The 15,102-nt window shown below is 36.9% G+C and overlaps 2 protein-coding genes across 7 annotated transcripts in view; one reads left to right on the top strand and one right to left on the bottom strand.

The window, feature by feature from the left end:
• Positions 1 to 15,102, bottom strand: part of RABGAP1L (RAB GTPase activating protein 1 like) — a 726,923-nt gene that overhangs the window by 565,681 nt on the left and 146,140 nt on the right. The window lies entirely within an intron of this gene.
• LOC105711526 (ubiquitin-like-conjugating enzyme ATG3) lies at positions 1,260 to 13,222 on the top strand. The gene is given in 4 exon segments (XM_064370792.1): positions 1,260 to 1,328; positions 5,364 to 5,571; positions 11,931 to 12,067; positions 12,159 to 13,222. Coding segments are annotated over 4 exon segments (1,320 nt in total). The 3' UTR covers positions 13,065 to 13,222.

Genomic DNA, 15,102 nt, shown 5'->3' with positions numbered 1-15,102 from the left:
AATTCATATGAAGCAAAACCAAGTGTCCCTCAAATTTCAACAGAGGCAATCCAGAATATGTGAGAGTATATACAGGTGACAAAAAGGATTAAAAATAATCCTTATAAAGCAGTATTGGTGGACTTAACTTTCTGCTAAGATTACTAAAATTCAAATTAATACCCTTTAACACACTTCGTTTTTTGAACAGCATTTGAAGGATAGGCAAAGATACCTTAATTCATTTTACTTTAGATATTTCCCAGAAAATTAAAAGCAATTTTAGTTATTTTAAATCTGTATCCCTTTTTAGTTAAATTACAGGCTAAGGCAAGACAAGTTAGAATGACTTGAACTTCCACTTTTGCTTTGACAGGCAAATTGTTGAAAATAATTAAATAAAGGAATACTCCAATTCTCCACAGCAGGAAAGCATTTTTATGCCACCTCCAGCTCTAACTTTTGATGTTTGCGTTGACAAAATGTCAATTACAGAACTAATAATAAAGCATATTGAAAATGTATGAAACACCTGATCTATAAAAGAAAAGAAACTATTCCTACTCTGTAATTTTTGTAGCTTTTTTTTATATAGGTGATGGCTAATACATATTTCAAAAGACAAGGTGACATCTCAAATAGTGAAAAACTGTTAAGAACAGAAGTGAAAAAAATTTTAAGAGAAAAACAAAAATTCAATGACTTGCTCCTATTTGAGCCATATGTAAGAATGATTGAAAATTTTGTTATGTTTTTCATGTTTTCAAGTGCAATTCCAAAAATGTTATCTGTTTTTCTAGTCTTTCTCATTATTGAATAATTTTAAGATATTTTAAAAGAAAAATATTCATTTGCATTACTATGTTTATTATTATTCACTCATTCATTCATTTATTATTATTCATACTATTTACTGAGCCGGCAAGATCTCACTGAGAGGATAGCATTCGAAGAAAGACTAGAAAACGGGGAGGGAAAGAACCATGTGCCTATTTGCTGGAAAAAAGAGCTCCAGGCAGACAGCGAAGAGCAAGTGCAATAGCTCAGAGGCAGCAGTTCATCTGGCTTGTTTGTTGGAAGAATAGCAAAAGGACAAGTGTATAATTTATGAGGCTGGGGGGTGGTAGAAAAGTAGGTCAGAAAAGTACAACTCAGACAGCAAAATTATGTATGGTTTTCTGAACCATAGTAAAAAGAACTTCGGCTAAGTAAAATGAGAAGCCACCAAAGGATTTTCAGAGGAGGAATAATGTCACCTGACAAATTTCAAAAGGATGACTATGGCTGGTGTGTGGAACACAGACTGCAGGGGAGGGGACAAGGCTGGAAGGCAGGAAGACCAGTTTGAGGTACCACAATAATCCAGGACAGAAATTATAGGGTCAGATAGAGGTTGGATTACAAATTCCTATTATTTGGAGCCTAAGAGCTACCACTTACTAACAAGAAAAAACTATAGATTTTGTGGGAGAATGGGGTTAGTCATTTCCTTGACCTGGAGCACAGATTCTCTTCATACAACAGAAAAGAAAGAAGCAAAACTATTTAGGAGACAGAATTCTGGAAACAGGTCTCCATCATACATGTGCTAGGTCTCAACGTGGACATATGACGAGTTAGCAGGGCCCTCTCTAGTTTCTCCTGTGTGTGCAGAGCCTTGCACATACAGAGAGACTTCCAGATCACCAGTGATAATTGCAGCATCTCCACTAATTCCCAGATCTCCATGTTAAAATCCTGGCCAATCTGTGGCTTTACCCAACCAGGATTATAATCTCATGCTACTTGCAACACTGATCTTTCCATTCTTTTGCTACAAAAATCACTACTGTTTCTAACAATACTCTGGAAACAGGATTGTTCCATGCTCTGCTCCAAATCAAGTGAGCCTTCCCTAGTATCAGCAGCAAAGTTACTGGTTTTCACAGGTTGCCCTACACTAATAAAACTACCATGATAGTAAGTCAGTGGTGAAAATGAGCAAAATGGGAGCAGCCTCGGGGGCTAAAACACCATACTCTCCTCTGTTCTGACATAAGGTTCGGTAGCTTTTCACTCAGTCACTCTGCATTAAATGCATTTTTTACTTATTTTTGTTGACATGTAATCATTATACATATTTATGGAGTATAATGTGATGTTTCCATACATGTATACATTGTGTAATGATCATATGGTAATTAGCATACGATCACCTTAAACATTTATCATTTCTTTGTTGGGAAAACATTCAAAATTCTCTGTTCTAGCTATCTAAAATATGCAATGCATTACAGTTAGCTACAGTCACCCTACTGTCAAATGCAGTAGCAGAATTTATTCCTTTTACCTAACTGTAACATTGTAGCCACTGACCAACCTCTCCGTATCTACCCTCTCCCATTCTCCCCAACCTATAGTAACCACTATTCTACTTGCAACTTCTAGGAGATCAATCTTTTGGATTCCACATATGAGTAAGATTATGCAGTATTTGTCTCTCTCTGCCTGGCTTATTATACTTTGCATAATGTATTTTATTGTGTATATATGCCACATTTTCTTTATCCATTCATCCAGTGATGGGCATTTAGGTGGACTCCCTATCTTGGCTATTATAAATAAACATGGAAGTCCAGCTGTCTCTTTGACATACTGATTTCATTTCCTTTTTTTTTTAAAAAACTTTTTTATTTTCCGAGGAACCTCCACACGTTTTTCCACAATAGCTGTATTAACTTACATTATCACCAACAGCATATAAGAGTTCCTGTTTCTCAGCAGGGCACGGTGGCTCATACCTGTAATCCCAGCACTTTGGGAGGCCAAGGAGGGTCAATCACTTGAGGTCAGGAGTATGAGACCAGCCTAGCCAACATGGTAAAACCCCATCTCTACCAAAAATACAAAAATTAGCCAGGCATGGTGGTGCACGTCTGTAATCTCAGCTACTCAGGAGGCTGAGGCAGGGGAATCGCTTGAACTCAGAGGCAGAGGTTGCAGTGAGCTGAAATCATGCCACTGCACTCCAGCCTGGGCAACAGAGAAAAATGTTTTTAAAAAAAATTAGATAAAACTGTCTTCAAAGAGTATTAACAAGACCAATCCTTCCTCAACTAACTTATAAGCAATATAAATATATTCTTATAATCTTAAGATGTACTTTATTAGGCTGTCCACTTATGATAGCCTGAATTACACGTTTGGGACTTGCCAAATACCCAACTGTACAGTTACAGCCTTGAATACTGGCAACTTCTTTAGGCTCACTTAAATAACCAAATGAGAAAACTGGGTGCTGGCTGTCACACCTATATAATGAAATATTAACTTTAACCACGGTTTTCTTTTTCTCTTGCTACTTCACACATTTCCTTTCAAATAGATTTCCTACTAAGAACAAAGTTAATCTAGGAAATTTGAGTTTTTGGCACCACTGCACTCCAGCCTAGGCGACAGAGTGAGACTCCATCCCAAAAAAAAAGAAAAAAAAAAAAAAAGAAGAGTGTCTCTTTCTCCACATTCTCACCAATATTTTTTTGTGTGTTTTCGATAATAGACATTTTTAACCATAGTAAGACAATACTTCATTACGGTTTTGATATGCATTTCCCTCATAGTGACGTTAAGCATTTTATCATATGCCTGTTGACTATACGTATGTCATCTTTGGAGAAATATCTATTCAGATCTTTTGCCCACTTTTAAATCAGATTATTTGGGGGTTTTTTTGCTACTGAATTAATCCTCTGTCAAATGTATAACATGTAAATATTTTCTCTGACATCGTAGCCTGTCTTTTCATTGTTAATTTTTTCCTTGCTGTGCAGGAGCTTTTTTAGTTTGATGTAGACCCATTTATGTTTGCTTTTGTTGCTCTTATTTTTGAGGTCTTGTCTAAAAAAAATCTTTGCCCAGACCAGTTGCATTATAGTATTTCTCCTATGTTTTCTTCTAGCAATTTCATAGTTTCGAGTCTCACATTTAAGTATTTAATCCATTTTGAATTGACTTGGTGGGGGGGGGCTAGTTTCATTCTTTTACATGTAGCTATCCAGGTTTTCCAGTTACATTACTGAAAAATTTTTATCTCCCCATTGTGTGTTCTTAGCACCTTTCATAAGTATCAGTTGGCTATAAATACATGAATCTACTTCTGGACTCTCTATTTTGTTCCAGGTCTATATATCTGTTTTTACGCCAATGTCATACCGTTTTGGCTACTATACCTTTGCAGTAGATTTTGAATCAGGTAGCATGATGTCTCTAGCTTTGTTCTTTTTGCTCAAGATTGCTTGGCCTATTCAGGGTCTTTTGTGGCTCCATATGAATTTAAAATTTTTATCTATTTCTGTGAAGAATATTATTGGAATTGTGAAAGAAATTGCACTGAATCTGTAGATTGCTTTGGGTAGTATAGACATTTAAAAATTACTAATTCTCACTATCCATGAACACATCTTTCAATTTGTTTATATATTCTTCAATTTCTTTTATCAATGTTTTCTAATTTTCAATAAAATATCTTTCACTTCCTTAAATTTATTCCTAGGTAGGCTTTTTTTTTTTTTTTTTTTAAGACAGAGTCTCACTCTGTCACTCAGGGTGGAGTGCAGTGGCACAATAACAACTCACTCCAGTGCCAAACTCCTGGGCCCAAGCGTCTTTGGCAGTTTGTTTCCAATATGTCTTATAGTTGTTGTATTTGGGTTGAACCTGATTGGTAAATCTAGTCTTCTTATACCTAAATGTTTGTATATTTCTCCAGTTATCAAAAATTTTCTTTCATTGTTTCTTTGAAAAAGCTTTCTATCCCCTTTCCCTGCTCTAGTCCCTCTGGAACATCAGTGATAAGTAATTGCTCTTTGATGGTGCCCCATATATCCTATCAGTTTTCTTCATACCTTTTAATTCCTTTGTTCATTTTTCTCCTCCAACTGTATAGTTTTGAATAGCCTGTCTTCAAGCTGCTTTGTCTTCTGCTTTATCCATTCTGCTGGTGATGCCCTCTACTGGATTTTTCATTTTGTTTATTATATCATTCAGCTCCAGGATTTCTATTTGCTTTTTTTATATGATGCAGATTTCTCTGTTGGATTTCTCCGATAAATTTCTGTATTGTTATTCTAGAAGTCTACTGAGTTTTACTCAAAGAGCTATTTTGAATTCTTTGTCCACCAGATCATTCACCTACATGTTTTTGGATCAGCTGCTAGGATCTTGTTTTGTCCTGTGGTGAGGCCATTTTTCCTAGGCTATTCCTATTATTTGTGAACATGCATCTCTGTCTATTCATTGACAAATTAGATATTTATTCTAGTCTTTGAAGTCTAGGTTTGTTTGTGATCAGTCTATTTTAGTGGGCTTGTTTAGGAATCTGAGCTGACTGCTGTATTCTATTTCAGTGCCAGAAGGCACCCCAAGCCCAGGTTAGACACAAGTCTTGCAATGGTTCCGCCACTGATGCAAAGGATGGGCCCACGGAAGATCCAATAAGGGCCTCTAGGCCATGTGGGAGAGCCAGTCAGGCCCTCAAGTCCAGAGGATCTGTGGAACGTGCTTCTTGCAGCATAATGCCCATAAACAGCCTCTTTAATGCAGCTCCTGTGGCAGGTATGATGAGCCACTTCCAAGTTCCACACACTGGCTGCTGCTAGTCCCACCCCTTCTGTTTGTTCCTAGCTGGACTCAGATGGTTGAGCCCCATTGGTACTTGTGTTGCTCCTACTGGGCCAGTGCAAAAATGAGTCTCCTGTGAAATGACCCAGGATTGTGGGAAAGCCAAATATGCAGCTCCACCTCATTTTTTCCAGTGTAGAAACCATGAGTCCAGGAGAAACTTCCACATGTGGCACTGCAATGGCTTGGAGCAAGAGGCATCTCAGTCACAGAGAACCAATACTCTTATCTTCCAACTACAGTTTATTCATCTTTGCAGTCCATGGGGGCTTTATAGCCTTGGTTGCATGTTCAGGTTCCCTTAGCTTTTATGAAAGTACGTTCATATGTGGATAGTTGTTCAAATTGATGTTTCTATGGGGATACTATCACTGGATACACAAACTCTGCCATCTTGCTCCACCCACAATGCATTTTAAATATAATCTGCCAGAGTAACCTACTAAAAGTTCATAGAAAATACTTTGAAAAATATCTTAGAAACTGCCACTATGCTAAAATTACTTTTTCCCCCCACTATTAACATGCCTTTGTTGAAAAGCTTACCAAGGTAGACTTAATAGGAAAAAACTCTAAGCAGAGTAAATAGCATTTGCCAAGACACAGAAGCATGTCAGGAAATTGTATTGTTAAATGCAGGTGGTGAACTTCTCTCTATTTTTAGTTCTTCCCTTCCAACCACAAAGAAGCTCAAGTCTTTCACACCCTAAAATTGTCCTCTCTTGGTCAGAAATAATCCAGTATTTTCAGTCTAATCTCTTTCCTCTTCTTATCAAATTTTTTTAAAGAAACACTGTTTCTTTAACACTGTTCTTTCCTTTCTCATCTCTAGTCAATCCTCAATGCACTACAAAGAGACTTCTTTCCCACTTTTATTAAAATCACCCTTGAAGAGGTTCAGTAATCCATCCCCCTAAACTAACCAACTCCAAAGGACAGGTTTTGGTCCTTATCTTATTAAACCTCCCTGTTTCTTTGACAACACTGAAGATCACTTCTTCTTTGACAATCTCCATCCCTTAGTCTATCCCATCTTGGCTCTCATATTGTCATCATTTTTCTGCAGATCCTTTAGCTAGGGCTTTCTCTTCCTGAACCTACCCTTTAAATATTAGTGATATCCTAACATCTACTTTTAACTCACCTCTCACATTTTCCTCAAAGGTAATTTCAGCCATTCTCATTGCTTCATACTGATGACTCTCAAGACTTTATCTCTAGTTGTCAAATTTCTCTCACAGTTTTAAGATTATTTCTAATAACTGAAAAATAGTTCCCCTTCAGTGTTCCACGGTGAACTCAAAGTTATCAATGTTTAAAACTGAATACATTTTCCTCCTACCTCCAAACCCACTCTTCCTCCTCCTGTGTTTCCTATCTCATTTGCTAGCACCAAGATCATCCAGTTACCTAAACCAAAAATTGGAATATAACCTTTGATTCTTTCTCCTCTCTTTTCTTCTGCCACCTATAGCATCCAATTCATTTATCAGCCTCACTAATTTTATCTCTAGAATATCTCTAATCTATCTCTTCTGCCCCTCATTTCCTATATTTTGAAGTAGTCACTTCAGTGCAACTGTTTCAAGACAACTGTCAAAATGGCTATGAGAAAAATGAATATTGATCTGACTTAGCTCTTTGCTAAGACTTAAAAAAATATTTTCCAATGATTCAACTACATGATCATAATAAGATCCTAGCAGTTGAAGTTTCTGGATACTTTGCAGGTTAATAGCATGCCAAAACTGTGGGGTCATTAGGCTTGCTATTTACTTCTAAGCGTATCAGTTTTCTACTAATGTTGCTTTTCATAAGTAAACAACTCTCCATTACAGAGCACATCTGCACAACGTTTAAATTGCTTCACCACTAAAGTAATTATCACTGGATCATAAAATACCTTCGAAAGGCTTTAATAACTTTGAGTAATTTATCATACAAAATGCATGGTAAATAAACTAAAGGTGTATTTGTTGTCTAAAAGACATTCTGAAGAGAATATTTTGGTTTCCAGTTGTAGATTTTTCTACAACTGATCCTTTGAAGAAGTATATGTGGCTTCTGGCTGACATAATTTAAAATATTCTATACCTAAATTTCCTTGATAACATACTAGTTTATTTGCATGCTTAAAACCACTTTGCAAAAATGCTTTCAAATATGATGAAAGCTCCCTAAACAACGGTGTTTGGAAGATAGGGTTTCATGTTCTATTTTCATATTATATTTAATAACATCTAGCACAAGTCTGCAATTGTAGACAGATCCAGAACATTAAGATCTAGAATGTCTCATCTGGAAAGGGAACACTAAAAATACTGTCTTTTAAGCAATGAAGAGTGAAGTTATATAGATTCAGTGATTTAAATGAGAGTATCTTTATTTGTCTATCATGAAAAATCATGGCTTTCAGGTGAGATTTATATAGATTTGAATTCTGTATATTTATTATTCCTATGATCTCAAATGATTTACTTAAATTTTTTTAATCTTCTTCCTTACCTGTAATACAGATGATAATAGTTATTTCTCAGGGCTAAAATGAGTAAAATATAAATCTAGGTATATTAAATATCTATTACATATGCCACACAACAGATACTTAAACCAGGTCAGTTATCCTTCTTCAAACATAGTAGGACAGAAGTGAAAACTTTTTTTTTTTACTAAATTAGAGCAAAAGGCCAAATTATATGATTACTAAAATGTATAATGTATTCTTACTGAGCAGAACCTGTCATTTTATTAATTTTATTCTCTCTCCATGTTCTCCATATTCTAGTTCCATGTATTTTCATTTCTAAAGAAAATGGCATTTTTATATGGCATTACCTGAAATCTTGTTTTCAAATAACTTTCTAGTAGATGCTTCTCACATCTATTAATTTTTCTCCTTGAGCACACAGCTCAATTACGTTCCCCAACTGCCCCTGTGGTTCTTGTTTAGAAGAAAAGAATGTGCACAGCTTCTAGATCTGCCCCAAAAATCTCCTGTATGTGATTTCTTCTCTTTACCCATTCATGTCAGCTGAGATAGAGATGACCCCATCAGCGTTCTTGGAAGTCTTCTATAGAATACAGTAGAATCACACAATGTAAATAAGAGCTTAACTCTGTGATCTACAGAATACTGTGTAAGTAATAATGTATGACTCCAAGGCTGGAAAAATATAAGGCACTGAAACACTCCCCTTGGTCTCCTGGATTGATCTCTTGGCAGAAGCAAGACATTATATCATAAGGACAACCAAGTAGCCTCTCTGAGGAAACTTAAGTGAAGAGAAACTGATGTTACTTTCCAACAACCAGCAGCATTCTGACTGCTATATGAGTGAGCCCTTTTGGAGATTCTTGCCCCACCCAGGCAAGTGTTCAGATGACTGCATGCCCAGATACTATCTGACTCTTCATGAGAAACTCTTAATCAGAATTGCCCAAACAACCCACTCCTTAACTCCTAACCTGAAGAAACCATAAAATTAATGTTTTCTGTTTTTTAAGCCAAAAAAACAGGAACTTTAACCACTACCTGCAATTACACATGAAAACAAATAACAGATCTATATGTAAAATCTAAACTATAAAACATCTAAAGGAGCAAAGGAAAAATATCTTTGTGACATTGAGTTAGTCAAGGATTTATTAGACAGAACACAAAAGATATAAATTATAAAGGAAAAAATTGACAAATTAGACTTCATAAAATTAAACTTTTCATCTTCAAAAGACATTTTTCAGAAAATGAAAACAAATTACAGAATGTAAGAAATATTTGTAAATCACATCTGATAAAGAACTATTGTCTAATATATATAAAGAACTCTATTAAATCATTAAGACAAGTAACTGAATTTACAAATGAGCAACATATTCGAATAGACACTTGACCAAGAAGATATACAAATGGCAAATAGTCACATGAAAAGACACACAAAAGCATTAGTCATTTGGGAAATGCAAATTAATACCACAATAATATACCACAACATACACACACTAGAATAGCTAAATTTTTTTAAACTAGTAAAGTCAAATGCGACTTATTCATCTATTGTTGGTAGCGATGGGAAAGTAGCTTGGTGATTTCTTATAGAGCCAAACATACTTGCCATAAAACTCAGCAAATCTACTCATAGGTATTTTTCCAAGTGAAATGGAAGCATATATTCGCCAAAGAACTGTAATCAAATTCATTATTCACGATAGCCAGTAGCTAGAAACAACCAAAACATCCATTAACTCCTGACTAAACAAACTGCAGCATATCTACACAACAGATTACTATTCAGCAATAAAAAGGAACCAACTGCTAACACAATGTAGATAAATCTAAAAAGCATTATGCTATGTAAAGGAGCCAGATACAAAAGACTATGTACTAAGTGATTCCATTTATATAAAATTGAAGAAAAGCTAAAATTATAATGACAGAAAACAGATCACTGGTTGCCAGAAACCACAAATTAGGGAAAAGGATGAGTTATAAAGGGCATAAGAGAAGGTTTCAGGGGTGATGGAAACGTTTCATATCATAATTATAGTGTTGATTGTATTGTTGTATACACTTTTCAAACTCAGTGAACTACATACTAAAAATAGGTTCATTCTACTGTATATAATTTATGCCTTCAAAAAGTTTATTTTCAATGGTTCTGTATCAAAACCCAAAGCAAAATTTTTAGACAAAAATCAGTCAAATGTTCTGTTTTTGAAGAGTGAGCAAGGTGAAAGCAGGGACTTCAAGTAGTGGTTCATATATTAAAGATGCAAAAACATAGTGATCCAAGATTTTTATTTAGGGAACAGATGAAGCAAAATGGAAAGGCATGAGAAGGTAGAGTGCTAACTAAATAACCACAGAGGAACATTCAAAAATCAATTAATATACTCTATCACTGGCTGGGCGCAGTAGCTCACGCCTGTAATCCCAGCACTTTAGGAAGCCAAGGTGGGCAGATCACAAGGTCAGGAGTTCAAGACCAGTTTGGCCAACATGGTGAAACCCTGTCTCTACTAAAAATACAAAAAAAATAGCCAGGTATGGTGGTGTGCACCTATAATCCCAGCTACTTGGGAGGCTGAGGCAGGAGAATTGCACGAATCCGGGAGGCAGAGGTGGCAGTGAGCCAAGATAGTGCCATTGAACTCAAGCATGGGCAACAGTGCAAGACTCTGTCTCAAAAAAAAAAATTTATATATATATATACACACACATACACACTCTATCACATCAACAGCTAAAGAAGAAAAATCCTTAGATCATATCAATAAAAGCAATGAACAAAATCCAATACTTATTCATGATTAAACTCCCAGCAGACTAAGAATAGAAAAGAACTTCCTTATCTTAATAAAAAATACTTACAAAGACCTACAACTAAAATATTAATGCTAATGGTAAGAAACCAGATGCTTTTTTGCTAAGATCAGGAAGAGAACAAGAATGTCCCCTCTCACCATTCCTATTAAACATTGTACAGGAAGTCCTAGTAAATGCAATAAGACACTTAGAAAATAAAACAAAGCTATGTAGATTGAGAAGGAAGAAATAAAACTGTCTTTATTTTCAGGTGACATATGAATGCATGCAGAAATTCCCAGAGATTTGATAAAACAAACAAACAAAAGCTTCTTAGAATAACCAATAATAGTAAGGTTACTTGTATACAAAGTCAATATACAAGAAGTCAACTGTTTTTCTATATACCACAAATAAGCCATTGAAATTTTAAATTTAAAACTCAGTATCATTCATACTAATAACAGGAAGTACTTAAAATTAATCCAATAAAATATGTACATGATCTATGAGGAAAACTATAAAACTGATGGAAAAAAAATCAAAGAATATCATGTCACCAGATCTGTCTTATAAGAAATGCTAAAGAGAGTTCTTCAACCAGAAAGAAAAGAATAAGAAGTAAGAAAAACATTTGAAAGTATAAAACGTACTGATCTGGAAGTATAAAAGTTACTGATAAAACTACAAATACGCAAATATGTAAAATATACAAAATATGCAAATACTGTGTTGGCAGTATGTAAATCACTTATGTCTTTAGTACTAAGGTTAAAAGACAAAACTATTAAAAATAATAATAGCTATAATTTTTTTAAAATACACAATCTAGAAAGACATAGACTGTAGTATCAAAAATTGTAAATATGGAAGGGAGAGATGAAGTAGAGTTTTTTTTAATGTAGTCAGATAAGCTGTTTTCAGGTTAAAATAGCCTTTATAAGATGTTTTTCATAAGTCTCATGGTAATCACAATGCAAAAGCATAGCAGATACGGGGTGCCGCCGGCAGGGTGCTGATGCGAGTCCGCGGCAGCGGGGACATTTTCTGACTCCCCGGCACCTGACCCGGCTCCCCTTTCCATCCCATCGCGGGGCCGGCCCCAGGATGCAGAATGTGATTAACACGGTGAAGGGAAAGGCGCTGGAACTGGCTGAGTACCTGACCCCGGTCCTCAAGTTTCATAGAAAGTCCGCTATAGTGGTGAAGTTGTGAGTAGGATCCCAACTCGTTTCGATATCAGAGGAACGAGGAATCAAAGTTTAAGGAAACAGGTGTAAACACCCCAGAAGAGTTTGTGGCAGCTGGAGATTACTTAGTCCACCACTGTCTAACATGGCAATGGGCTACAGGGGAAGAACTGAAAGTGAAGGCATACCTACCAACAGGCAAACTATTTTTGGTAACCAAAAATGTGCCGTGCTATAAGCGGTGCAAACAGATGGAATATTCAGATGAATTGGAAGCTATCATTGAAGAAGATGATGGTGATGGTGGATGGGTAGATACATATCACAACACAGGTATTACAGGAATAACCGAAGCAGCTAAAGTGATCACACTGGAAAACAAGGGCACTATAAAGCTTCAAGATTGCTCAGCACTATGTGAAGAGGAAGAAGAGGGAGATGAAGGAGAAGCTGCTGATACGGAAGAATATGAAGAGAGTGGATTGTTGGAAACAGATGAAGCTACCCTAGATACAAGGGAAATAGTAGAAGCTTGTAAAGCCAAAACTGATGCTGGTGGTGAAGATGCTATTTTGCAAACCAGAACTTACCACCTTTACATCACTTAGGATAAATATTACCAGACTCCACGATTATGGTTATTTGGCTATGATGAGCAACAGCAGCCTTTAACAGTTGAGCACATGTATGAAGACATCAGTCAAGATCATGTGAAGAAAACAGTGCCCATTGAAAATCACCCTCATCTCCCACCACCTCCCATGTGTTCAGTTCATCCATGCAGGCATGCGGAGGTGATGAAGAAAATCATTGAGACTGTTGCAGAAGGAGGGGGAGAACTTGGAGTTCATATGTATCTTCTTATTTTCTTGAAATTTGTACAAGCTGTCATTCCAACAATAGAATATGACTACACAAGACACTTCACAATGTAATGAAGAGAGCATCAAATCTATCCTAATTATTGGTTCTGATTTTTAAAAAATTAACCCATAGATGTGACCACTAACCATATTCATCAATATATACAGTTTCTCTAATAAAGGGACTTACATCTTTATGCATTAAATAAAAATATGTTCCACTACCAGCCTTGTTTAATAAAAATCAATGTAAAGAGAAAAAAAAAAAGCATAGCAGATACATAAAAGATAAAAAGTAAGGAATTGAAGTGTGCCACTACAAAATATTATTAATTACAAAGGAAGACTGCAAGAGAGTAAGACAGGAACAAAGAGTCTAGAAAAAAAATTAAAAAGGAAAGAAAACAATCACCAAATGGCAGTAGAAAGTCTTTATCTAATGACAAATATCTTGCATATAAATGGATTGAGTTTTTCAATCAAAAGACATAGAGTGGCTGAATGGAAGAAAAACAAAACAAAACAAAAATACATCACCCCAATTATAGGTCCCTTCAAGAGACTCACTTTATCTGTAAGGAGAAAAGTTTACCTGAAACTCACCTGAGACTCACTTTACCTCAAAATGAAGAGAAGAAAAAAGTTATTCCATGAAAAAAAAAAAAAAGCAGCAGAGCAGGAGTAGCTATATTTATATCAGACGATACAGACTTTAAGTCCCAAAGTGTAAAAAGAGAAAAGGGGAGAGGTAGGAGGAGGAAGACAGTGGAACAGAAAGCTCCACCAATTGTCCCCTATGCAAGAACAATTTAACAACTATCTATACAAAAAAAAAAAAAAAAAATTACGAACCATAGTCCTGGTATTAACTTCTTATTGCTGAAAGAGGCACTGAAGAGACAGAAAAAAAACAGTCCTGATTTGCCAATACCACCCTCTGCAACCCCTGGCATCAGTGGCATGGTGGAGTGAGCATCTCTGGGCACAGGGAGAGGGAAAATACAGCAACTGTGAGGCACGGAACTTAGTTCTGTCCTGTTAGAGCAAACAGGAAAACCTGACCAAACTCTGCTGATGCCCGCCCATGGAGAGAGCATTTAAACCAGTCCTTGCCAAAGGGAAATCCCTGATCCCAGAGGTATAAATTTGAGTTCCTGCAAACTTTGCCGCCATGGGCTACAGTGATATGTACAAGTAAACGTGAAAGGCAGTCTAAACCATAAAGACTGCGACTCTTAGGCAAGTCATAGTGATAAACTAGGCCCAGAGACAGTGGACTAGGAGGAAATATGACATACTGAGACATCAGCTGGGGAAGCCAAGGGAGTGCTAGTATCAACCCTCCCCTAGCCCCAGTCTGCACAGCTCACAGTTCCAAAAACACCCTTCCTTACACTGGAGGAGAGGACAGGGAAGAGCAGGGAAGACTCTGTCTTTGTCTTACATCTTGGATACCAGCTCCGCCACAGCAAGATAGGGCACCATCAGAATCATGAGGCCCCCATGCCAGGCTGTAGCTCCCAGACAACATTTCTAGACTTACCCTGAGCCAGAAGGGAAACCACTGCCTTGAAAGAAAAAACTCAAACCTGGCAGCATTCATCACCTGCTATCTGAAGAGCCTTGGACATGAAATAACCAGCAGTGACACCCAGGTACTACATTGAGGGCCTTGGGGAGGCTGAGACTTGCTGGCTTCAGGTGAAACTCAGAACATTACTAGCTGTGGTGGCTATGGGGCAAAATTCCTTTTGCTTGACAAAAGCAGAGGAAAGAGTAAAGGGGACTTTGTCTTGCACCTTAGGTTCCAGCATGGCCACAGGGAAGTAGAGCACTAAGCAGGTTCTTGTAGACTCTGATTCTAGAACTTGACTCTTGGGCAGCACTTCTCAACTTGCCCTGGACCAGAGGGGAGCCCACTGCCCTGAACGCTGAGTCCCAGGCCAGAAAGCATTCACTACAAGCTGACTTCAGAGCCCTTGGACCTGAAGGAAACATCATGGTAGTCTGGCAGTACTCCTTGTAGCCTGGGCTGATGGTGGCTATGGGGTGAGGTTCCTCTGCCTTTGGAAAGCAGAGAAGAGTGGAAAGGACTGTGTGTTGAGGGTTA

This window comes from Aotus nancymaae, unplaced genomic scaffold (assembly GCF_030222135.1).
Source record: "Aotus nancymaae isolate 86718 unplaced genomic scaffold, 86718_ANA_hifiasm-v0.15.2.pri h1tg000108l, whole genome shotgun sequence".
Classification (NCBI taxonomy): Eukaryota; Metazoa; Chordata; class Mammalia; order Primates; family Aotidae; genus Aotus; species Aotus nancymaae.
This window is presented reverse-complemented; position numbering and strand designations above follow the sequence as displayed.